The sequence below is a fragment of the Dendrobium catenatum genome, unplaced genomic scaffold (genome assembly GCF_001605985.2).
Source record: "Dendrobium catenatum unplaced genomic scaffold, ASM160598v2 fragScaff_scaffold_1338, whole genome shotgun sequence".
Classification (NCBI taxonomy): domain Eukaryota; kingdom Viridiplantae; phylum Streptophyta; class Magnoliopsida; order Asparagales; family Orchidaceae; genus Dendrobium; species Dendrobium catenatum.
In genome coordinates, this window is record NW_021319800.1 from 372,094 (window position 1) to 399,601 (window position 27,508).

The following is a 27,508-nucleotide window of genomic DNA, read 5'->3' on the forward strand; positions in this document are numbered from 1 at the left end:
CCCAATGAATGTTTCTTCCCCTTCTTGAATATAGGCAGACTAGGGGGGAAAAATAACTGGACACCCCCATCTCTTTGATTTTACATCTAAAATACCCAGGAATTCTTGCAGTTTAGAAATCGCCGGGCTTGGAGGCTCCATCATAAATAGTCTCCCACTTTCATGCGGGTTTGCCGGGGGCGGTCTTCCGCCCTCTCTTCTCCGTCGTGAGGCGGCGGCCGGCGCCGCTGCCATTAACCCTTCCCCTCTTCAATGGAAGGATGGTTGGTGCCGGATGATGAGTGCTCCTCCAGTGACGTCTGCCACATCCTCCGCAAGCTTCAATGCATCGGCTTTTGCTCTGCTGTCGATCCCATCGTCGACGACTCTCGCTTCGAACAGATTCTTTCAGTTTTCTTGAAGGAGCTTCACTGCAAGCGGGAGATCCGGCCATTCCCAGCCATGCTTGGCGAAGGGAGGCCGATAGACTTATACAAACTCTACCTTCTAGTTTCTGAGAGAGGTGGATACAATTCCGTGACTGCCAACAAGTCTTGGGCTGGTGTAGCAGAAGGAATCGGATTGGATTCGGCTCTTGGGTGTCCCTTGAAACTGATATATGCCAAGTACCTCAACATGTTAGAGCGTTGCTTGCAGATGGTTCCGGCCAACAGGCCGGGAATCGGAGGCTATTCGGGGTCTGAAGAGAATCTGGGAGTCTTGATGAGTGATCCGGAGCCTGAGGTTAGAAGCCTTTTCAAGGAGATCCTGAAACGGAAGAGGGAGGATGGTATAAACTTAACATTGTCGCCATGTTCAAAGATGGATCAATTCTTGACTCGTGCAAGACAGAAGGAGCCAATGCTGCTGCTTGATAATGCCAAATGTGTTCGGCCTAGTCGTTCGACGGCTTTGAGTCCTAAGTTGGCGAACGGGAGTTTCTCTTCTCTTAAGAGGAAGAGGGAGTCACTCATAGGCATGTTGAATTGGGTGAAAACTGTAGCAAAAAATCCTATTGATCCTTCTACAGTAAAGATTCTTCCATCAGATGGCCCGAAAGATATGAAAAATTTGGTCGGTCTGCATTATTCTCTTGCATTTCAAGTTCGGAAAGTGTTATTTCTTAAGAACATTCATAGGGAGGACATTAACACATCCACCTCACAGGTATTCATTTGTAGTTATATCTTATGGGATTCATTTTTAACCTTTGAAAATAGATAACAACTTTTGAGGCCCAACTTGGCCAGGTTGTCTTGTTTTATGCTATTTTATACTGTGCTATGATGTTTTATGCTTTGTTGTTGAGTATAATGGATTATTGCTTGACGCAATGGCTATTAAGGTTGATATGACCTTAAAGATAACTCATGATAAATTGTGATTGCTTTATCAAGGATGACATAATTCTTGTATGTATGTTTTTCGTATATTGTGGTTGGATGGATATCAATCCTTCAAATTCCTACAAGGCTCATCACTTTCAAGGTTTGTGTCGACCGTCATGAAGCTTGGGGCTTTTGACCTCTATTGGTCCGTCTACTATTGCTAGCGTTTTGATAGTCCAACGTTGATATTAAAGTTGATGTGATTTGATTCTTCACCTTTGGATCATATAGAGGAAAATCACATTTTGGTCCCACAAAAGTCATAGAGGTGGCATGACTCATTAATTTACAATGAAACTTCGCTAAAGTACCAAAACACCCTTCATATAAGTTCTAAATACCCCCCAAAGTAAGGTTGGGAATCTTTATCTTTAATCCAAAATGGATCTCATCTAAATTGGTTTTAGTTCTTCACTTTCATATTCACTCATCTTAGCATCAAAGTATCTTCTAGGGACAAAATCCTTAAGTTGATCTATAGGTCTTATGCCTAAACTAATTGTGTGTAATGCACGATATCAGTCGTAGCTCAATCCTGCTACTAAAATTTTATTAGCATTGATGATCATTTTCAGTCGTTGCCAGGTCCCAAGTTCTGGATGAGAAAAGTGGAGGGTTGCGTTAGGTAGTCGACAACCAGCGTAAAACTTGTCAAATAATCATGACATTAATCCTTTAATACATTGTGTTAATGCTAGGACATTCCTTGAAACCTACGTGTTGTATAGCCTGAATACAGCTACAAGTGAGCAAGGGCTGTTGAACCGGCACCAGGGTGCAATGTTAAATAGGCAAGGGTTCCCACATCATTGACGGATGTGGGCAAAGAAGTTAGTCAATGAAACTAAAATTAGGACAGGAATTTGGAATATAGGTTCCCTTACAGGAAAATTAATTAAATTAATAGATATTATGATTGGTAGGAAAATAAATATTCTATGCATTCAAGAAACTAAATGAGTTGAAAAGAAGGCTTAGTAGATTGATAGTTTAGGATTTAAATTATGGTTTTCTCATAGGAGTCATACTAGAAATGGTGTAGGTGTGATTATATATAAGAATTTGAAAAATAATGCTATAAAAATTAATAGAATTATAGCTTTAAATATTGTTGTTGATGTTAAGATTATTAATATTATAAGTGCTTGTACTCATCAAGTAGTTTGGATATGTGTTCAAAATTAAAATTTTAGAATAACTTAGAAGAATTAATGTAAAATATACATCTCAAAGTAAAAATTTTTATTGGAGGAGATTTAAATGGACATGTTGGTAGAGAGGTAGATGATTTTAAAAGCATTCATAATGGCTATGACTTCGGAGCGACTAAAGAAGGTGACAAGATTATATTAGACTTTTATTTTGCTTATGATTTTGTAATTGCTAATATCTTATTTAAGAAAAGAGACGTGCATCTCATTATTTATAAGAATGGATATAATAAAACTTAGATTGATTTTTTTCTTATAAGAAAAATAAATCCTTTAGATTGTAAAGTTATTCCGAGTGAAAGTTTATGTAGCCAATATTGCTTATTAGTTTTGGACTTTAAGATGAAATGGCATAAAATACAAAATAAAGTAAATCGTTGTTCTAGAATTATATGTGGGCATTTAAATATATTAACAAAAATATTTTTTAGAATAATATTCTAGATCTTAAGATTTTGTCTATGTATGAAGAAGCTAATATTATATGGGAAAAAGTAGCTAGTGATATTAATAATTTTGCAAAAGATATGCTTGGAATATCAAAATAAAAAATTACTAATAGTGAAAATAGTTATCGTGGAATCAAAATGTGCAATAAAATATAAAAAATAGAAGATTTATTATAAAAATTAGTTTAGCTGTAAAAATTCTAATAATTGAGAAATATATAAAGAGACCCGTAAGGAGTCTAAGGAAACAATTTGCAATGCAAAGATTTATGTTTTAATGATTTATATAATATATTAGATACTATGGAATGTGAAATATATATGTATAAGTTAGCTAAACAAAGAGATAGGAGTAGCAAGGATTTAGTTCAAGTTAAGTGTATTAAGGATGAAGATCAAAAAGTGCTTTTATTAGAAGATGATATTTAACAAAGGCGGATGAGATATTTTGCTAAACTTTTCAATAAAAATTATAAGAACGTGATTCACTTTGGTGGCCTTAGCACCCTAAATGAAAATAAAGATTTTTGTTTTTATCAGCGTATTAGTAAAACTGAAGTTAAAGAGGCTTTAAAGAAAATGAAGTTTGGAAAAGCTGTTGGACCTGATAATATTCCAATAGAGGTATGGAAATGCTTAGAAGATGAAGAAATTTCTTGGCTTACTTTTTAATATTATTTTGAAGACTAAAAAGATGTTAGATGAGTGGAGAATTAGTGTGTTAATTCCTATTTTTAAGAATAAAGGTGATTCATAAGATTGTGTGAATTATAGAGGAATTAAGTTAATGTGTCATACTTTAAAACTATAGGAGAGAGTTATGGAGCATAGCGGCGTGACACTAATGTTTCTCAAAATCAATTTGGATTCATGCCAGGTAGGTCTAATATGGAAGCTATACATTATTGAGAGATTTGATGGAGAATTATAGAGAGAATAAGGAGGATCTACATATGATTTTTATTGATTTAGAGAAATCATATGATAAAGTTTCAAGAGAAGTGCTATGGAGAGTTCTGCATAAGAAAGGGGTTAATAATGCTTATATTCAAGTCATTTAGGATATATATGTAGGAGCTGTTACTTGTGTTTTAACACAAGGTGGTTTGACTAAGTATTTTCCTATTTCAATTGGATTACATCAAGGATTAGTTTTAAGCCCATATTTTTTTTGCTTTAGTCATGGACGATCTCACTAGGGGTGTAAGTGAGCCGATCCGGCTCGTGAGCCGGCTCGAACTCGACTCGATAACGAGCTCGCGAGTCGAGCTTATCGAGCTACGAGCTCGAGCTCGAGCTTAAACTCGAGCTCGTTTGCTAAATGAGCTTGAGTTCGAGCTCGGTGAGAGCTCACGAGACGAACTTGATTGATTATTTAATTAAAAAATATATATAAATGACCAAAGGCTGCCATTCACAATGATGAAGGCGGGTCATCGGGCGGGAATTCCAAAAAACTCAAGCAGCAATTCAGTATTTTCTGCCATAAAATAATATATAATGTTATTTTTATTTGAATATAACCAATGAAAACTGCTGAGCTTGCTTTTACTTTTTTTGGGAAAGGTAAAATGCTGCAGCTTGCTTTTACTTTTTTTTTTTAAATCTCATTAATTATATAAGCTCTTCTCTTCTCCCCATATGAAAAAAATATATTTTATTTTCAACGTCTTCTTGGATGGCAAGCTCGACGTGGATGACGCGTATGAGGAGGACTCGCTTGAAGGTTGCCCAGACCGCCGAGGCTCGCGAGCCGGCTCGAACTCGATAACAGTGGGACGAGCTCGCCTTTCAAGCTCGACTCGAGCTCGAGTTCGCTTTCCGGCTGACGAGCTAAGCTCGATAGTGTCAAAACTCGACTCGTTTACACCCCTAATTCTCACTAGATATTTGCAAGAAGTTGTACCTTGGTGTACGCTTTTTGCTGATGATATTCTTCTTGTTGATCAAACTAGAGAGGGAGTTGAAGGAAAACTTGAATTATGGATGTCAAGGTTTAAAATTACGTAAATAAATCTCGAGGCATTTTTTATCCGTGAGGCGAGACGTAAGCCTCGAGGCGGTGTGAGGCGTAAGCCTCACGGATGAAGAATTGCATAAATGAGAATTTAAGAGTTTTAGCAGGTAAATAACAGTAAAATTCTATCATACAATAAAAACATTTAAATGACAAGTGAAATTAGTGGAAAATAATAAAATAGATGCAATATATACATCGCATAGTATAATTCAAACTATAGAACCACAAAATATAAGTATATCAAAACTCCCAAAGTACAAATAAGAAAAAACATATTAAATTAAATCATGTCCCATCACTAAATGAGTTTTCAAGAGAATCTTCTTCTTCAATTGTATATATGAATGCCATATCTTCATCATCTTCAATGTTACTCACTTTTCTCTTCCTTGTTCAATAAGAATGATTATTGTTATGTTAATTGCCCACTTTATATATATATATATATAATGTAATAGCTCATAAGAAGTTATTGAATAGCTTTAGTTGCTTGTTGTGCTGCAGAACTAGTGGATGTGTGTGGTGTGGTACTAGTGGATGTGCCCACTTGATCTGCTTCGCTCCTCAAGATGTTCACACTTAGATCCTCTAGTTGCAGGACTGATAATGGTAAATTTATCTCATCATCTATGAACCACTCATTATCAAATGCTACATCATCACGCACCAATGGGTCCTCATCATCCTTCAACCCCTTGTTCCTCAACCTCCTATCTCTCAACCTCTTATTGTGCATTTTATACACAAGGGAGTTCATTCTGAGTGTTGAAAGTTGATTTCTTCTCTTTGTTTGTACTTGACTATATGTACTTCAGTTTTGCTCACATCTAGAGGAAGAATAAGTGAGGTCCAAAACTTTAACAACAAAACTCTATAACTCAGGGGTGGAATCACCAAATTGGATTCACATTCAACTATTTTCAAGAAGAAAATGATAATCAGAAGATATTAAAGTGTTATGCATGTACAGATACTTTGCAAAAATATGTATACCTAGAGACTGTTTAGCAATAGTAGATTTTGCTGCTTGCAAACCAAAAAATCCCTCAGTATTCCTAAATAGAGCAAGTTATAAATCTGCTAGCTCTCTGATGGTCTAGTCTGGTATTAGTCGTTCCATGCAATGATACAAGCTAAGCTTCACCTCCGAATTTGAGGATTTTCTCTCTAAATATTGAAATTGAGGATTGAGATAATACGTCGCTGCATGTAGATGACGGTGTAACTGGACCTCTCACCGAGCATCAATGATATCCCAAATTATAACTTGTCTCCTCTCCTCCCAAACTATGTGCAATCAACTCCTTTGCCTCATCCATAGCATTATATATAAAATCCATGGTTGGTTTCTTCTCGGTATCCACTAAATGTAGATTTTGTACAAAGGGTCTCGTGCTCAATATGGCATAGGTCACACTAGCCCAAAATTTATCATTTAGAATTAGCCTTCGTATTTCCTTCCCCTCAGGTTTCTTCCCCCACCCAAAATTAAGCCATTGTGTCAATATAAACATTGCTTCAAGAGATTGTCTCACATCTAACAGGCTCTGCAGTGTCAAGTAAGATGTGGAAAATCTGTAGAATAAACTTGTATTAGGAATTAAAAATGAGTTGCAGTGCACAAATGTAATAACGAACTTAGTGGTTGCAGGGCGAATGATTTTCTTCTTTGAAAACTTTTTCATTAAGGCTAAGACTCATGAGTGGTTGTAGATGAACTTTGTGATCTTCTTCGCCCTAGAAAGGGCGCTCTTGTGTTGAGGTAAATCACCAATTTCCTACAGTATGAGATCGATACAGTGTGCTGCGCAGGGGGTCCAATAGAGGTGTTTCCTCTTCTCTATTAACATCTAACCAGCTGCTTTGTATGCACTGGTATTGTCAGTCACCACCTGAACAACCAATTTCTCCCCAATCTTCTCAAACAACCCCATCTAGTAAATTGAAAATGAATTCAACATTTTTAACCTCATCTGAAGATTCAACTGATCGTAAAAACACCGTGCCATAGGGATTGTTTACAAGGATATTAATCAAGCTCCTGCTCTTCATGTCAGACCATCCATCTGACATAATTGTAATACCAGTCTCACTCCATGTCCGTTTAATCTCATCAATACTCTGCTGTGTTCTGCATCTTCTCCTTCAAAATTCATGTTTGCAACTCATACATGGAAGGTGCCTTCAACCCTCTCCCATACAACCCTACAGACCGCAACATCTTGAAGTAGGCCGGCGATGTAGCAATATTAAATGGTATGTCATTCTAAAAAAAAAATTTGCCAATATCCATGCAAACTTGACGTCGACCCTCTCTAATATCAGCCACAGACATCATCTGTGCTTGTCCTCTATCCTCTCCTGGATTAGTCACATACTGGTTCATAGGACCTCGTGCACCTCTATTATGTATAGTGGAGGAAGAGCCCTTTTCACTCTCGCTCTCGAAGTAAGCACAATGTTCAACCCTTTCATCAAATTGCTCATGTTGTAAATGTTTGGCCGTGGTACTCTTTTTCATATAAGCTGTAATTTCCTCCTTCACCTTATCCTGAACATTCACACAAGGTGCTACATTCTTATGTGAGCCGGATAAGTGTTCCTTCATGCGAGTAACTCCTCCCTTCACCACCTTATCACAAAAAATGCATTTTAAATATACATGTCTTCTCGCCGCCTCCTACATCAACTTGCACACTATATTTCCAAGAAAGGTCACGCCGCAATAATGTATTTGCCTTTTTTCTTGCCTCTAACAATGTTTCTTAATGCACAAATGCGAAAACAAAAAAAAATTCAAAAAATAAAAAACCATAGATTTTCTTTCACTTGAAAAATCTTTCGCTGAACTAAAAAAAAAACCTAAATTCTGTAGTGGTTCTCCTAGAGGGCAGCCGGACACTTCAAGATTGCCGGAGTGAGGCGGCACCGGCGGGAGAGGCGGCGGGAAGGGAGGCCGAGCGAAGGTCGTGCGGCTTGCGGGCCTGCGGCTTTTTTTGTCCACTCGGTTTCGGGCAGGCGAATATGAGAGGGGAGGAAGAAAGCTTAATTCATTTAAACCTTAAGTTCGTGGGTCCCGGTTTACAAGAGGCGTGCGCCTCTTACTGAAATACGCAATTCAGCTTCAGAGGCACACCTCACAACGATAGAGGCGTACGCCTCATGAAGAACAAAAAAAGCTTAAGCACTGAGGCTATTTGGGCCAGAATTGTGCAGAGGCACGCCTTGAGGCGCACCTCTAATTGCGCAATTTTAAACTATGATGGAGGTTAACCTTAGAGTCTAAAGGCTTTCATTTGTGTAGATCTAAAATTGAATATATGGAGTGTAATTTTAGTAATAATCGATCTAGTGGGGGGATTGTGTCTTTGGGCGATCAAGTCATTAATAAAAGTATACATTTTAGCTATCTTGGGTCTATTGTTCATAATGATGGTGAAATAGATGGAGATATTATTAGTAGAATTCAAGTTGGATGGTTGAAGTGGAGGAATGCATCGGGCTTGTTGTGTGATAGAAAAGCTCCTCTAAAATTTAAGGAAAAATTCTATAAGATGGTAGTGAGACCTGCAATACTTTATGATGCAGAATGTTGGCCATTAAAAGAGAAACATCATATTAAGTTAAGTGTTGCAGAGATGAGGATGCTCAGGTGGATGAGTGGCTTTACTCTTGGAGACAAGATACGAAATGAGCATATACGTGATAAGGTTGGAGTAGCCCCAGTGGAAAATAAGATTAGAGAGAGTTGCCTTAGATGGTTTGGTCATATAAAACGATAGCCTTCCAATGACCCGGTTAGAAAAATAGATGTATTAAATTTGACTTGCGTTAAGAAAGGTAGAGGTAGACCTAAAAAGACTTGGTTGAAAAATATTAGAAATGACATTTTTTTACTAGATTTAGATGACCTCACATAGAGAAAAAGGATTCATGTAGCCGACCTCACATAGTGGGATAAAGGCTTGTTGTTGTTGTTGATGATGATGATCATTTTCAACATGTAATGGTTTGGCATCATTTGCGGAAAAGCCAACCCATTATATTTGATTCAAACAAGTCATACCATTTGATGTTCATCCCCATATGATCTATCATTCCATGTTAAGATTACAAAGATTAATTATCTCCTCTTTAGTAGGGGTTGATCTTTATCCATTACAATGATTCTCAACCTTAAAGAGCCCTTGAATCCTACATCAAGGATTATGGGGGCAATCAAGTATGCTAATGACTTAGTGGGGGCATCCATGTATATCTTTTTGAGGCAACAATGATGGTGTGATGCTAACCTACACCAATTATCTCCTTTAGTAAAGCATGACTTCAACTTCACTCGATGGTTCTAAAATAGCGATGTGGTGGCATGGTTTGCCTACTCTATCATCAACCTCAAGAGGGTATTTAAATGTAGGCTTATTGTTCACTTCTTTTTATTGAGCTTCTTCGCTCGTGCTTCAAACGACATCATCACATACTTCTTTCCGCATAGCTTTATTGTTTAATAAATATTTTTGTTTGCACTAAAACATGTGGGTTCATCTTCTGTTCTTCAAACCACACCTCCACATGCATTTTGGTAGCCCAATTTTTTAGCCAACCATGCTTCTGCACCTGACATGGAGCTTATCAACTTGTTCCTCAACCAACAACATTGCTTACCCTATCATAAACATCTTTGTAGCTCTTTTAGTAATTTACAGAAAAAGGATTCATGTACCCGACCTCGCATGGTGGGACAATTGCTTGATGTTGTTGTTGTTGCCTATACTATTTTAAAAGCATCATCATTTGCTCCTTAGACAGCTTTGTCGCCTACATTATTGCATGCACCTTTGGCACTAGATCCTTTTTTTTTTAATCTTTGGCATCATATCCTTAAACAACTTCATTACCCGTACATGTACCTTTATATGCATCTTTGTCACTTTCTCCTACACCAGCGGTATTGCCTGCACCTCTTTATGAACTTTGATGCTTATTCCTTAGTTGATGTCATTGCTTGCACTTATTCATGTAGATTCCTTGACCGCTTCTTAGCTGATGTCGTCACCTAGATCATCACAGTAGCTTCATTGCTTGCTACACAATCTGCATGAGTACCTATGTTGTTATTTTTTGCTTCGTCACACACTTCTCATTGCTTGATTTTCCATACATTTACATGTAGTTTCATTAACCTACTTAGTTAGTTATCTTGCATGCATTTCTTCATGCAACTTTGTCGCCCTCTTCTTAATTGGCTTCATTGCTCACACCGAATGCAGGTTCATCGCCAACTTCTCAGTTAGTCATGTTGCCTACATCTCTTCAGTGGCTTTGTTCATGCAAATTGAGTTGACTTCCCTTCACTCTTGGGCAATCCCATTTCTTCATATCAAGAAGCACCGGATGGGCAATCCTAAAAGAAAATGTTTTTTTAAATTCCCTATAGAGTTATACTCTATAAGCCTTTAGATCAATTTATAGAACCAACAAACTTCTTAGACATCTTAACTTCATTGTTTCAAGAAACACCTAGGAGGACAATATCGATGGGGATGCTCTTCAAAGTCCCAAGTCAGATTATGGTCTCTATGGCTTTAACCCAAGCTATAGCCCAAAGCAGACTTCTTTATTCAAATTTAGATAAGGTTGTAGTCTTCTTGGCATAAGCGGAGACCATAGGCTTGAGTGGATTTTCTTAATTCAATCCCATGTGTTGTGTTTATCGAGGCATTATTTAACGCCATAATCCTTATCAGACTTCTTAATTCAATCTCGTGCAAGAATGCATTCGCCAAACTCTAACCCAAGCCACAAGTCTTAGAGGACTTCTTAATTCACTTGTAGACAAATATGTGGTCGTCAAGATATAAGCTCGAGACATTACTTTGAGCTGTTTTATTAATTCAATCCTAGGAGTGGTTATGGTTGTTGAGGCATTAATCTAGACCTCAATTATGAGTTGACCTAATTCAATTCTTTGTAAGATTATGGTTCCCTAGGCATTAACACAAGTCATAACCTGAAGCGAATTCTCATGTTGACCTCAAGGTGAGATTGTCGTTGCTAAGGCATATGTCCAAGTTATGGCCTATAATGGATCTCTTGATTAAATCAAAAATAAGCTAAGCTCAAAGAAGCATTTATTCATCCAAACCATAACCTTGAGCGAACTTCTTAATTTAGCCCGAGGCGAGGTTGTAGTCAACGAGGACTTAGATTAGGCTACATATTTGAACAAACATCATAATTTAGTCCTAACTGACATTGCGGTCATCAAGGCATTGTCACATATCTTGAAAATTCTAATGCAAAGAAAGAAGCATAGAAAATAGGAGTTTGTATGATTGAAATTTATTTACTTATTTCGTGTGAGAAATAAGATGATAATATGTACATAGATAGGTAGAGAAACTATTACCAAGGAAAAACAAATATGTAAACCAGTTTGTAAATCTAGAATACAGAGTCAACTATACATATGGAATGCAATTGTGTTCATATTGTTGGATTGCTATAGATGGGAAGTTGTTGTCTATCGGTTGTTAGTTTGTTATAGATGGAAAGTTTTTGCTCATAGATTGTTGAGTTTGTTGTAGATGGAAAGGTGCTGGCGACTCATCCATGATTATTTCAACTCTCCCTCAAGTTGGGTTTTATATATTAATCATGCTCAGCTTGTTGATTAGATTATAAAAACTCATTTTAAGTAAAGTCTTAGTGATATAATATATAGTTTGAGAGTTTGTTGGAACATAATTTACTTGGGTTATGCTTTTTTCAAATTTTTATAAGAGAAAATGTTGATTTATCTTAATGTGTCTTGTCCTATCTTAGCGGACAAAATTTTTGCAGTACTTATGACAACTTGGTTCTCATAATACAGTTTTGGTGATTTTTCACTTGATAGTTTAGCTCTTCTAACGATTTCATAACCATATTTCTTTACCAATGCTACATGTCGTTGCCCTTTAGCTTCATAATTGCTTCTTGAGACCGCAAATTCTTTCTTCTTCTTCATCTAACTATGTTTCGCATACATAAGTACAATATTTAGAAGTGAATCTTTGATCTTATGCATCTCTTGCCCAATCATCACATGTAAAAAAATCAATTTCCTTGTTGGATGATTTTTAATATAAAATATATTTTTCTTGTCTTTTTGCGGTACCTTAGAATGCATTTAACAACTTCCATGTGATCTTCAATTAGGTTGTACATGTATTTGCTAATAAGATGAGAGAGATGTATATGACTTTGCTTATAAGTTTTTTCTGACTACCTTTATCAATAGACGTGTTGTTAGTGGTGATCCCAATTGTTTTTTGTTGGACCTATTAGAGTTTCTTCGGGCTTATATTCAAGCATTCCTCTCCCTACAATAGTTGGTTTGCTCTTAATCACACATCTAGGAATTGATTTTGTTGTCCATAAAAGCATAATCTAACTGTGGAAATCATTACCAATAGGAGTCTCAATCATCATCACTTTTGTTCTTAAGTATCTAGGATTAACTTTATTCTCTCTTCTTTATTCAATATTTTTTTATAGTTGCATGTTGATGAAGATATATGGTAGTTTGGTTTGCAAGAAAGAAGAGATGGATAGGTAGGAAGAGGTCAATTCACAACTGTTGTGACAGACTAAATGAGAATTTAGCCACAGGTTTGGTTTAGCTATTTTGGTCAAGTAGATAGATAATGTCCCGCCACTTTTGTTATTTCATTGTGAAACAAGATTGGCTTTTTTCATCCCTACGATCATAAAAAACTTGTCATTGTAGAATCTATTGATTATGATATACAACTGGATATTATCTTTAAAGAGTTAAAATAGATAACTATCTTACTTATTTTTTATGAAAAATTGTTTTTATTAATGATATTCTCTTTTTACATATTACTTTTGAAGTTCTTTTACATTTTAACCACTTAGCTTAACGACGCCAATTTTCTCATTGTGTTGTTTTTTTCTATTATAGATCAAAGATATTCATTCTTGTGGCACTTAGATATTCGCCTATTTATTATTAATTTTACATCGAATAGAAAAATTATCATGTAATAACTATTGTTCTATTGATGTAAAGTCTCTTGTTTTCTATATTAGGATAGCTTTATCTATCAGGATTGTGACACTTACAAATATCATTCACCATAATACCTAAATTTGAATATTTTTTAAATGACCTCTCCTATAAAAAAAAAAGACATTATCTTGTTGGTCCTTTACATAATCTACTTTGATTTAAAATAATTTTATCACTCTAAAACTACTCGGAATACTTATTATTGTTCCACCTTATGTATATTTAATAATTTAACATACGATTGATACATAGCTCCGCAAAACTACAAAACTATCTCAATCTAGTGATACTTATTATAACTGGAAAATAAATCATATAAAGATATTTTTTTTTGTAAATTTTATGTTAATTATTTGGCACAAAAGAACCTCCATGATTGAAGTATGTGGGATAATTCAAATGGATTATCTTATGTTATTTTGACTTTCTTCAACCTTTACTTCCTTGCTATTTCTTATAACTCTATCACCCAACTCATAATTTTATTTCTCTTATAATTGCCATGATATCCATTATTCTTAAATATTAGGATTATAATGCTTTTTGAATTATTTGAAATTCTATTGGTTATTTTGATTTCATTGAAAGAATTTCTTGACCACACTTTCCAAATATCTCTTAAGTCTACTTTTGTTGGTATGTATCTCATTTGAACTTGAAATCTTTTCATAGATTTTTATTGTAGCTACTCTGATTTTGCATTATTTATTGTATATTTAGTAAAAAAATTTATTCTACTTGTTTATTGAAAAGTTTCTATTAAAGCTCTCAATTAGCAACCTAAAAAAATGAAACAAAATGATGATTTTTTTATATTTAGGCTCGATTTTTTACCAATTTGCTTTTGTTATGCTGTTGTCGCACTCTTTATAACAAAATCATGGTAGTCTTACAAGACAAGTTTTCCTGAAGTATGTGTATTGATGAAATGATAGTATGCATGTTAGCCAATTATTTTTAAAGCACGTCTTCCATTCAAACCAAAGCACTTTTTGAGAGGCAAACCAAGAGAAAGCTTCCATACAAAGCTTGGTTCTTTGTCTTCAACCGAAATCATATTATATTTAGTCTTAATGGACCTTTTCTTATAATCATCTTTTGAAATCCTTTTTTGGTTTAACTATTTATAACTCTTTTCATCTTTCTTATCACCGAACATAATGCACTAATCATCACCCACTATTATTTTATTTTTTATTTTTATTAATATCCTCTTTGCAGCTCTAATAACTTTCCCCCTTTTTTTAGTCCTAGTAATTTTGTAGGCATTCTTGGATGTTCTTATTCTACCACATCAATTTTTTCACATGTTATTTATTTTTGAAGTCATGTGAAATATATAGAGCGATCTTTTTATTCAATTAGCCATATTGTCCTTCATGAAGTTTTGGTTCATCTGCAAGTGTTTATTTGGGGTTGTGGCACTCCTCGGCGCAGTGCACTCCAAAAAAACCACTTGTGGACAGGCGACTTCCTGTTTGGCTGTACCCAAAAGCAATTTTCTTGACCACTCTATGTAGGTTTGGCTTGGGAACCCATACAATGCAACAGCATGGGTGACCCCATTGTCATATCTAAACCATCACATTGGCCTGTTTTATTACCTATATGTCCAATTTTGATCACCACAAATGATTTTTTTTTTGTCATTTAACTTGAGAAGCCTAAGCATTGATTTTATTTATACTCCTTGCCAGAATATGTTTAATACAAACCACCTACCCTTGACCTTATTTTCCAATTTCCATTGCAAAATTTATTTTTCATTCATCTGTTTCTATACATTAGTCCTATTATCTCCCTATAAATTAAAGCTCATAGTCTTTTCCAATATCTTAATTTTTTTCTATTGTCATTTATCTTTTGGCATGTAATGTTTACTCTTCTTACCATTGTGCTAATACCTTTTTTTTTATTTTTTGGAATAACATATTACACCTCAAAACCAGCAACCAAATCTGATCTTTTCTGTGGGTGCTAGTCCTTTTCTTATCTTTTGCTGTTTTGGGATTGGTCATCTAATGACCTAGTTGCCTTTCCTTAGTTTTAGCTATCAGCTTACCATTAGCTATTGATTCGTTACATAGATTTAAGCTCAGTGATGTGAAACATAAATGCCATGTACTTGCCTAGGTGGCAAGATTAATTAAATCCCAATCAATTTGGGGAGAGAGAATGAAAATCTGAAATTAAATTTCAGATTAAGTGGAATTGGCGGGATGAATTTGAATTGAAACTCAAATTTAATGGGGAGAATTAAATTGGATGAGAGGGAATTGTGGGAGGTAATTATGGAGGCTTAATGAGAGGGCCTATTAATGAGATATGAGAGATGGGAAATTTTAAGTAGGTGGGGGCCACAATTAATTAATCAAAATCTGAAATTTAGACTTTAGATTTTAATTATATCATGTAACTCCCTTCTTTAAAGAAAATTGGGAGGGAATTTGAATTTCAAAAGATTGTAACTCCCCGTAATTAATATCCTAATGTAATTTGAGTTAATTAGGAAATTCATTTGGGGAGAAGATTCAAAATTCGAATAGGTGGGCTAGAGGGAAACCGGCGGCAAGGCTTCACGGGTTGCCGGCGGCAAGGACTCCACGGTGGACGGTGGGCCGCTGGGCGGTTTTCTGGCCGGCGGGAGGGCTTTGCAGGCCGGCGGGATGGGGTGCTGGGTTGGTCGGCGGGAGGCTGGCCGGCGGTTGGCTAGGGGAAAGGGGTGGCGGCAAGGATCCAAGGAGGGAGGAAAAGGGCAATTCTACTAGGGATTACTATGCCACGGATTTACCTTGATTTCCCACATCAATTGATCACAAAGATAATGTAAAAGAAGGTCTAGAACTCACAAAGAGATCTAGCTCTTCTCAAAACTCACTAAGAGATTTGAGAGAGAGATGCACTCACAAAGAGAACACAAAGTAGAGAACTCACTAAGAGATCTCAAAAGAAAAAGAACTCACTAAGAGATCTAAAAGATGGAACTCACAAAGAGAACGCAAAAAGCAAATTTTCATTAACCATTCATCATCCCATTACATAAGAAAGGGCCTCTATATATAGGCCTAAAAAACTAAAACAAGACATATATGTCCCTAAGGCTTATATAGGACGACCCTGTTAAGTGAAGGTAAAACAGAAAATTCATAATAAAAAATTTAAAAATTACAAATAAAATATAAGATAGCGTGGGACGATGACAGCCGTTGATCTTCAGTTCCTCGGATAGTCATGGACGGTTGGATGTCCGCATCACTCAGGCTTAATGATTTACTGTCAACATGTCATCAATCTTCACCCTAAAACTTTATGTTTAAGCTTGGGATCTATAACGATAATTTCTATAAATGCATTTCAAGTAACTTTGAGATCATGGTGAGTGTGATGTCAACAAAACATGTCTCTAATACGCCTTGGAATCAAATTCAGCAAGCAACAACAGGAAATTCACAGGAAAACAACAAAAACAACATATTTAGAAGGAACAATTGGTTGATTTTGATTAATAACTCAACAAGAAACAAAAGATACAAACGATCTACAATTGGAGAGGTAGATCGTCTCTCCTAATCAACCAAGACGTCGCTAAGAAACCCTCACAGAAAACTAAAGCAGAAAAATTCAATCAAAATGTAACCTTAATACAAAACAATAATCCCTATATAAGCCCCTACTCTTCCCCCTAAAACAGCCATAAAATATCTCTCTTGCCTTAATTAATTTTGTGCCTACTTTGAATTCAAATTCTATTTGAAAACAGTAGCCATTGTGACTGCGGTGTAAGGGTGCTTCAAAGGGATGAAATGTGCATACTTGCTCAAGCGGTTTACTACCACCAAGATCATCGAAAACACTTCCGATTGTGGAAACCCTTCAATGTAGTTCATCATCACTTCCTCCCACACCCACTCCGGTAGGGCTAAGGGTTGTAGTAACCCTGTTGACATCATGACTAAGTACTTATGTCTTTGACACACATCGCATTTGGCTATCCAGTTCTCTACATCGCGACGTATCCCTACACAATATAACTCTACAGATAGTCGACTATATGTCTTTTGAACTCTGGAGTGCCCTGCTATCACACTGCCATGAATCTCTTGCTGTTGTTTGGGAATATACCCCGAGGTCCAGGGTAATACAAACCTCCCATGGTACAGTAATTGTCCCTCTTTCAGAACCTAACCTAGGTGACTGTCTGGATCCTTGAGCAGCTCCTCCTTGATCTTCTTCAACTCTTCATTCTACTCATTCTCATGTCTTAGTGCCTTCCAATCTACCATCAATGGTACTGACAAGACCGCCAACTGAGGTCCCTGGGCTTTCCTGGACATGACATCTGTTGCCTTGTTTTTTCATCATGGCCAATACTGAATCTCAAAATCATATCCAAATAGCTTTGATAGTCATCTTTGGTGCTCCTCAATGATCATCTGTTGTTTCAACAAAAAACTTCAGGCTCCTTTGATCTGTCGTGACTATGAAATGTCTCCCCAACAGATAAGGCCGCTACTTCTGAATGGCCAAGACAATCACCATCATCTTTTGCTCATACACAAACTTGAGCTTTTCCCTTGTTGTGAGCACCTGGCTGAAGTATGTAATAGGCCTCTGATCTTGCATAAATACTGCTCCTAGCCCATAATATGATGCATCTGTCTTCACCATAAATGTTCTCCTAAATTTTGAAAGTGCCAACATATGTACACTTGATGCGGACATCGGCACGAAGATCTGGCGCATCTATCACAGGAGGCGTCGCAAATCGACGGCTATCATTTAAACCTTCTATTATGATTTATTTTTCTGAATTTTAGTTCTAAATTAAAGTATTTCCTGTTTTACCCCTAGGATAGTTTGTTTAAGTGTTATGGCCCAAGGGGCAATTTTGTAATTTCGAATTTTCTCATATTGGGGCCTATAAATAAGGGCCTTAAGCTATTGTAATTGATGGTTATTGATAATGAAAAGTTTTATGTTCTTGTTGATCTCTTAGTGAGTTCATGTGATCTCTTAGCGAGTTCATGAGAGGAGAAGCCCGAGGAGGGTAACTTGCAATACCCGTCAATCTTTGAAAGAGTCCGAGGTTCGCTGTTCTTACGATCTCTTTGTGAGTTCGTTATGTATCTCTATCTTTCTCGTATAATCTTGTTCATCTCCTTCCTTCCTCTTCATCCACCCAAGTATTCCCCCTAGCTGCATCTCCTCAACCCACTGCCGACACTCCACCCAACCCCTCATACCGCCGACCCAAGCTCTAGCCGCCAGCCACCTTCCACCTCCTTCTCCCCATTGAAATCTTTGCTTAATTTGGGTAATTTAATCTTTGGACAGATTTTCGAAATTCAAATCCAACGAATTTGAAATTCGAAATCTTTACTAATTTGTGAAAGCTATTTTGGAAAGTTTCCTTATTAGAACTTACTTGAATTTGACATATTTTGGGCTGATTTCAAATTCAAAATCCTGTATTTTGAAATTCGAAATAGTTCCTAATTTATGAAAGCTATTTTTGGAAAGTTTCCATTTTTTTTATCCGATTTGAATTTCAAATTCAAAAGGGAGTTAATTGGTTCTTTCTTTAATTCCCTAACTTTAAGCAAATTATATTACGTCCTTCTTAATTTAAATTCATTGTAATTCTAAATTCAATTGAATTTTAAATTCAAATCGGGGAGCATTAAATCACCTCATTAACTCCTCTTGCTTGGCCGAATTTTCCTGAAGGCATCTAGGGAAAGATTTGAAACTCCTCCTCCTGCTGCTGGAAAGGAATTTAATTTCCTCCTTCCTACCAGCCGTGAGATTCAAAGCCCAAGCCATTAATTGTTTCCCTGGGCTGAGAGTGAATAAGGAAATAAATTCTTTAAGCCATTAATTTCCTATTCTTTTTCCCAAATTCACTTCACGGATGCAAGGGAATTTTTTTTCTCTCAACTCTCAGCTTTTCTCCCTCACCATTACTGCTAGCCATTATTTCCTTCCCAAAACTGAGAAGTGGAATAAGGAAATAATCCCCAATTCCTCCCCACATCCCATTGTGTTCCCCCTTCACTGGATTTGGACAAAATCTGTCTAGATTTCCTTTCTTTTCTCTTGGGAATATCCAGCAAAGTAAACTCCACGAATCCTTGACTGTTTTGAGATTCCAGCAAATTTCAGCATTAATTTTCTATTCTTTTTCCCTAACTCACTTCACGGATGTAAGGGTGTGATTTCCCTCAGCCTGCCTTGGATCCCGCCGCCCCTTCTCCTCCCTCTCTCTCCAATTCTCTCAGATTTTATGAGAAAAATCTGAAATGTTTCAGATTTCCTGATAGGAATATTTTCTTAAATTCTTTCCTAATCAACAGGCTTTGATTGGAGGAATTAAGTTCAGATTTTTCCCTCCCAAATTAAAAAGAAAATCCTCACAATCCCAAACTTAATTCATCAAAATCTGAACTATTTCTCTTTCCTTCACATATAAATAGTACAGATTTTTCGTTTTACATCAACACTGGTCATCGATGTCTTCAACTGGAAGGCTCGGGTTACCTCCTGTCTCCTCCCCCCACTTGTAATTATCTTTTTTCAATTGCTCCGTTAAAGGTCTTGCTATGGTACCATATCCCTTCAAAAACTTTTGGTAGTAACTGGTGAACCCTGAGAACCTCGCTGTTCCCTCAAATTCTTAGGAAGAGGCCAATCCACCATGAATCTTTGACTGGTCTGCTGACACATTCTCTTTGACACCACATGCCCTAAATGCTCCACCTGTGATTGCCCAAATGTGCACTTTTTTCAGTTGACAAACAGTTGATGCTCCCTCAATGTCTTCATAACAGTCTTCAACTGGTCCTAGTGTTCTGCCTTTGTCCCGCTGTATATCAAAATATCATAAAAATACTAGAACAAACCTTCAGAGATATGATTGGAACACTCGGTTCATAAGTGACTGGAAGGTGACAGGAGCGTTGGTGAGATCAAAAGATATCACCAAGAACTCGTAGTTCCTAAAGGCCGTCTTATGCACGTATGTTGTTTTCATCCTGTTTTGATGGTATCCCGACTTTAAATCAATTTTGGAGAAGGCACAGTTCCAAATAACTCATCCAATAGTTCATCTATCACGTGTATTGGAAACTTATCTAGCAATTTTTGCTTGTTTAGAACCATGTAATATACACATAACATCTATCTTCCATCCTTCTTCTTCACCAACAGTACCGGGCTAGAGAAGGGACTGACACTAGGTCTGATGATCCTTGCTTCCATCATCTCCATGATCAACCTCTTTATCTCATCTTTCTGGATCTGGGGGTAACAATATGGTCTGCCACTGATGGGAGAAGTTTCTTCTTTCAAGTTAATAAAATGCTCGTGCTCTCGAGGTTGTGGTAACCCAATCTATGGTTGAAATACATCCTGATATTGTTGTAGAAGCTGTGGGCCCCCATTGGAATTTTCCTTGCCTCATATTCCTGGATCCCTTCTATGCTTTGCAACTTTACTAAATATCCCCGGCCTGCATCTCGGATTGTCCTGAGCATGATTTTTAAAGAAACCATGGTCTTGCATAAGTTGGCATCCCCTTGAAGCACTACCTTTTTCCCTTCCACTTGTATCTCCATGGTCAATGGTTTCCAGCTCACCTTCATATACCCTATAGTCTGTAGCCATTTTATCCCTAGAATAACATTTGTACTTCCAAAGTCTAGGGGAAAGAAGTCTTCCTCCACATGAATATCCTATAAGGTCATCACCATCCCTTTACATAACCCCCTGTTCCTCTTTATCTTATGTTCCCATCCTTCTATTCTCACTAACTTCAACCTCAATCGGTCCACCACTCAATTTGAGATGAAGTTATGTGTAGCTCTACTATTCACCAAAAGTACCACAGATTTCTATCCAATTTGCCCCCTTATTTTCATGGTGTGACTTAGAGTAAATCCCACCACAGAGTTCAAGGACACCTCCACCACATCCAAATGCATCTGCCCTATCTCCTCCAATACATCCTCCAACTCGTCCCTGCTTTCCTCTTCCCCTTCACAGACCATCAAGACCTGAAGGGCTCGATTCTTGCACCTATGCCCGAGTGTAAATCTCTCATCACACTTGAAGCATAGCCCTTTCACTGGCCTATCCTGCAATTCTTCTTCTGTGAGGCGTTTGAAATTACCTCCAGGACAAACTCCAATGCTCGTCTCCTTGGGTGCTTCCCTCCGAAATGATATCGTTTAGGTCCTCGGTGCCAAGGTCATAGAGGTGTTCCTGTAAGCCCTTCCTCCCATGGGGTTGCTCCGGCTAGATTTATCCCTATAATATTTCTCCTCCACCCTTTGTGCTAGCTCCATTGTCTCTCTCAGCCCTCTAGGCCCAGCACCTTGAGCTCTGCCCTTATGTCTTCCCTAAGGCCCTTTATGAAATTTCCTTAACGACCCTTCTAAAAAATTCCCGTCAAACTTCCTGATTGCAGCTCAAACTTCTCTCAATACAACATGACGACCCCTTCTTGAGTTAAGGTATAGAATTGTTCGTGAAGGTCCCCTTTCCGAATGGCTCGAAAACGTTCCAACAAATAATCATTAAATTCTTCCCAAGAATATATCGGATACATAGCTTCTCTCCATTGAAACCAAGCTAGGGTTTTTTCTTCCAAGCATAGTTTTGCTGCTATAAGATTTTCTCCTTCCATCAGACCATTGATCTCAAAGTAACGCTCCACCTGGTACACCCAACCTTAAGCATCTTCCACTTTGAAGATGACATCTTTGACTTTCTCGACCTCGTATCCTTCCCTCAATGGTTTCTTCCTCCGTTAGTTCCGCCTGTATAGTGGTGGTTTGATTCTCTCCCTTCTTCCCTTGGCGGATTTGGACCCCATGATTCGGCCCCAACCATTGCTTCCTTCGATCCACCTTCCTTCCTTCTTGGGTGGTCTCCAAAAGGGTTTGGTCTCCCCCCTTCCTGCTGCCCTTTCTTCTGAATACCCCGATGCACGTCCCCTCGGAATCCCTCGAGGTGATCCTTGAGGGAAAACAATCTCCACTTCATCCTCCTCCTGAACTTTCTTCCCTTTCCAATCAGCCCTAGGAGTAGCTGGCGAAGCCTTCGATTGCATCTTGATCAATGTTTTCATCATGCCTTTAATTTTTCCAAAATGGCTTTCCATGGAGTAAAACTTTCCCTCCATTCTGGAAAATCTTTCCTCCATCCCAAAATGTTTCTCCTACATCTTGGCCCTAAGTTGTTCCATCTCGCTCTCCAAAGCTTCCATCTTCGTTGCTGCCATTGGACTCCAAACCACGAAAAACAACAAAATTTTGGTGAATTTGGCCTCCAAACAGCGACAATCAACAAGGTGGAAAAAATAATTTCAGCAGAATTAGCAATGGGGGCTTTAACTTTCAGCTCAAGACACCGCTCTGATACCAATTTAATACACCTTTGAGTCAAATTCAGTAAGCAACAGCAAGAAATTCACAGAAAAATAGCAAAATAGCATATTTAGGATGAACAATTGGCTGATTTTGATTAATAACTCAACAAGAAACAAAAGGTACAAGTGATCTACAATTAGAGAGGTAGTTTATCTCTCCCAATCAACCTAGACACCACTAGGAAGCCCTCACAGAAAACTATAGTAGAAAAACTCAATCAAAACGTAACCCTAATACAAAATAAATAACCCTTATATATGCCCCTACTCTTCCCCCCAAAACACCCCTAAAAGATCTATCTTGCCTTAATTAATTCCCTCCCTATTTTGAATTCAAATTCACTTCATTAATTCCTTCCTTAATCCTCCTCCTAGCATATGGAATAATTGGTTTATTGGGCCCCACAAGGGGGGCCGAAATCCCTGTGAATTAATAACCAAGCATCTGTCTTATTTCCTTTTTTATATTTAAATGGATATAATAAAGTCCTTATTTGTTTGTGTATTTTAAAGTTAACCTTTTGTTCAGAATATAGCACTTAAAAGTAGGTCTTGATTGCACTCACTTGAGTTATGATTCAATTAGTTATTATCACCTAGATTGGTCCGATATACTAAGACTATGTTTAGGTAGTGTTGCTTAAATCTTGTATCAACATAGGACAATTTTTATTTATCTTATGTGTAATTGCATATGACCACCATCAACATTATTATTACTTTTATCATCATTAGGTCTTGAAAATTAGAATTAGAAGAGAGTAGAGTTTGAAATGGGAGATTTTATTATTGAATTTTATTCCCTTACAATATATAAAAAGGAGTTGATAAGCTATAAAAAAATGGCTGGAGAAACAAATATTAAGAAAAGCAAAAAATTTAAAAACTAGTCTTTAATTCTAGAATCCAAAATTAACCGCATAGTACTTAGATTGCTGGCTTGTTATAAATGAAAGTTTGTTATCCACTGTTGGATTGTTGTAAATAGAATCCTATTGTTCACTAATTGCTTGGTTGTTGTGGATGAAAGGTGTTAGCCCTGAATTTAGGATTATTTCAACACTCAATATGGGTTCTATATGGTACTTATGCCCAACTTAATTAGTTTATCAAAACCCATTATGAGTAAAACCTTGGTGAGGATATATATAGTTTGAGGGTTTGTTTTAATATAACTTAGTTGAGGTACTTTGTTTTTAATTTTCATTATTGGTTTATCCCAATATGTTTAGTCATGTTATGGTGAACAAGATTTGCTATAATATTTATGGCTACCTGGTGGTCACAATACACTTTTAGAGATTTTTTTCGCTAATAGTTCAGTTCTTCTAACAATCTTTTTAACCACATTCATTTACAAATATCAAGAGGCACAATTCTATATTCAACTTAATACTGCTTTTTGAGATCATAAATTATTTTTTACTTCTCTATGTAGCCTTATTTCCCAACACATAAGTATAATATATAGAAGCGGGTCTTTAGAGTTATGGGTCTCCATCACAATTAAAAGTTTTGATTTTGTTATTAATGACTTTTTTATGTAACAAGCATTTTCTTGATGTCATTATGAGATACCGTAGAATATGGTTAACAACTTTTATGAGGTATTCAGGATGGTTGTTCATGTATTGTCTTACAACACTAATATGGAACCCAATATCAGGTCAGGAATGAGAGTTCAATGCATTTGCTCACATGGCAATGATACTTACCTATATCAATGGGTGAATTATTAGTGTTGATCTTTATTTTCTTTTAGAGTTTCTCTATGCTTATATTCAAGCATTCTTGTTCGTTGAAGTAGATTAAGACTATATTTCCTTTAGGAAATAATAATACCTTATTTTGATCATATTGCTTCCATATCAAGTATTTTAGATTTTTAAATCCTTTTAATATTGTTAGTTCGTTCTTTTTAGTCAATTGTTAATATAATAGCATCCTATATAAATAATTAGAATCTCATTCTTTTAGGTGAGTGCTTGATAAAAAGTGATGCGCTTGACAAAGTGTACTTATTTTTCAACATATTTGGAGAAACTACCAAATTAGGCACGAGAGATTGTTTGAAGCCATATAAAATTTTTTAAGTCTACATACCATATATATTGGTATTTCTCTGTTTTTCCAATCCATATAAGATCTCCACGTATACTTCATCCTTGTAAGTCCAAAAACATTCTTAATATCAAGTTGATATAGAGACCAAATATGTTGCGAGAGAGAGAGAGAGCTTTAAACTGTGCTGACTTTGGCGATGAGATAAAGTCTCTTGATAGTCAATATCATTTGGTTGGGTGTACCCTTTTACGATAAGTCAGGCTAGAAATTTATTCATGTTTTTATTTGCTTTATATTTAATTATAAAAATCCATTTGCATCAAACTGATTTAGTCTTAGTAGAAGTTCATAAACTTCCTACATACCAGTCTTTTTCTGAGGCCCAAATTTCTTCCATTATAACTTTCTTTACTTGGGATTTTGAGGGCTTCATGAGCATTAGTTGAATTTTATATTTTATCAAGTGAACTGGCAAAAATATGAAATTCAGGTCAAAGCTTTTTACTGGTCATGAAATTACAGATTGTGTTTGGTGCGTGAACTCGCCCTTTTTCTTAAGGAAACAGAACATTCCAGTTCAGTATCACCTATAGATTTTATTGTTAGCTTGTACTTCATTACTGCTTGAACTAAGTTTATGTTCTTGAGTGTGCTGGAGATATGGTGATTGCTCTCCTTATTTATCATTCTCCTTTCTAGCATAGACACAAAACACATTCGAAATAAAAGTTAGGCTATGAAGCACAGGCATAAACAGGGGGACATGGCTAGATAGACATGACATGGTGACTTGTTAAAATTGCAAAAAGGACACAACATTCCGTGAATACTTTTTTACACTTAATAAAATATTAATATTAAATATATATTTTCTATTATATATCACATGATGAAGTATAATCTCATTAAAAAAAACTTTATTATTGCCACATGCCGGAACATTCGTGATGGTATAGAGATAGAGGTTTAACGTCTTAGTTTTGCACAAAGGAGATAAGAATGCAAAAATTATAAGTGATGCCAATTTTTTTACGTGAAAATTTTTGAAAAGGTTGAACCCACGAGGCCCGGCCCATAAATTTTTTCTAACCTTTTTTCATGATATTCATCAGTTAAAGTTCTATATTATCTCCAACAATCAATGTCATAAAGCCATAGTAGCTTCTTAGCCAATATACTAACTAAATATTTGACATATATAGATGGTAATGTGCTTAACATTACAATACAGAAAAAGGATTCATGTAGCCGACCCCACGTAGTGGGGACAAAGGCTTGATGTTGTTGTTCTATTTGCACATTTATTTTCCTGAAAATTTGAAAGAGATTTCCACCACTCGAAGAGGCCCGTGAATTGTCAGTTTGTCCACAATAATGGATGACTGGCTTTGCAATCCCATAAATTGCTAAACTAGCCTCTAAAACCTTCAACACGAGTGACCTGTGTTTTCTTCGTGATGGTCAAATTTGAATGCCAATTTTGCTCCATTTCGAATGGTTTGGAAACGAAATGAGTTTCTACCTGACGTTGCTATAAAGATTCATAAATACCACTTTTCTCAAAGTTTTTATAGGTATGATGATAAATTTCTATGTGGTTTTGCAGAAAGGGCAGAAGATTCATTCTTTCATGTATGAGGACTGTAACGGTGCTGGTAATACAAGTTTTCAAACATTAAGATGCACCAAGGGGACCTTTTCCTCTGACAAGCCATCTCATTCTGGTTCTTGTTCCAAAGCATCCACAGTTTGTATGGGTGAAAAGGATGATGGTCACATTAATAATGCAAATGAGGCCAACAATTGCCGACGAAAATTGAGAAGTTTTGCTTTACTTCCAGATTACTTAGCTGATTGTGAACTAAATCGTATACCTGTTGGTTCATCCTTTCAAGTGCAAGTGCCACCTTGGACCAGAAAGCCTGCAAATTTGTATGATTCCGATGACCTGAAATGGTTGGGAAGACGGATATGGCCTCCGGAAGATCATGAGAAAAAGCTGCCGTCCCCACCAACAAATCTAATTGGGAAAGGAAGGGAAGACAGCTGCAAGTGCAGAAATCCTGGCTCTGTGCAGTGTGTGAGATTTCATGTGGCAGAGAAGAGGCTCCAATTGAAATGTGAACTAGGTGTAGCTTTTTACGCATGGAGATTTCATTTCATGGGCGAAGAAGTTGCATTGTCGTGGAAAGAGGAGGAAGAACGGAGATTCAAGGCGATATTCCGCCTAAATCAACCACCTCACAGCCAAAATTTCTGGAAACAGCTTCATCTGTGTTTTCCTAGAAAAGGAAACAGAAATCTGGTTAGCTATTACTTCAATGTGTTCCTCCTCGCTCTCAGAAGTTATCAAAATCGAGTGAGCCCAAACAACATTGACAGTGATGATGAGGAAACTGAAGTCGGCTTTCTAAATTGCTCTTTTGGTTATGGTTCCATAAGATTTCATGATCCTAAATCGATCGTTTGTGCTCAGAATTTGCAGTGTGTTGATTTAGCTGATTAGCTGTATTGTGCTCAAACAGAAGACCGTTGCAATTTTTTTCCTGAAAGGATCATTCTCTAAGGATTTGCAGTTTATGTGAGATTGAGGAACCTTTTGGGCAGTTAGTGATTTGGCAGGAAGGGTCAGCGGAATATGTTGAGAGTATCAAGCCAAAGCATGAGAGGAACACCCTAACAGGTATTTAATTTTCACTCTGTAAGATTTGAACTTTTTTTTCTTTGTGTAAATTGCATGGGAAAATTCTAAAATTGTTGCCATCTTTATGAGGACACTTCTAGTTCATCTAGCACTAGAGAAAATAGTTTTAATCACAAGATCAAATCATTTTAAAATGAATTGGAACAAAACAAAGATATAGGGTTTTCATTACTTGTTTGTGGCTTCACCTGT

The 27,508-nt window shown here is 36.7% G+C and overlaps 1 protein-coding gene across 1 annotated transcript; it reads left to right on the forward strand.

The window, feature by feature from the left end:
* LOC110097665 (AT-rich interactive domain-containing protein 2) lies at positions 1-27,487 on the forward strand. The gene is made up of 2 exons (XM_020824173.2): positions 1-1,146; positions 26,219-27,487. Exons 1-2 carry the CDS (start codon positions 253-255, stop codon positions 27,116-27,118), a joined length of 1,794 nt encoding a protein of 597 aa, XP_020679832.1. The 5' UTR covers positions 1-252; the 3' UTR covers positions 27,119-27,487.
* Positions 27,488-27,508: the final 21 nt, after the last annotated feature.

Coding starts and splice junctions, on each gene's coding strand:
- LOC110097665 (XM_020824173.2), top strand. CDS start 253: ATGGAAGGATGGTTGGTGCCGGATGATGAGTGCTCCTCCAGTGACGTC. Junction 1,147..26,218: donor TTAACACATCCACCTCACAG/GTATTCATTTGT, acceptor GTGGTTTTGCAG/AAAGGGCAGAAGATTCATTC.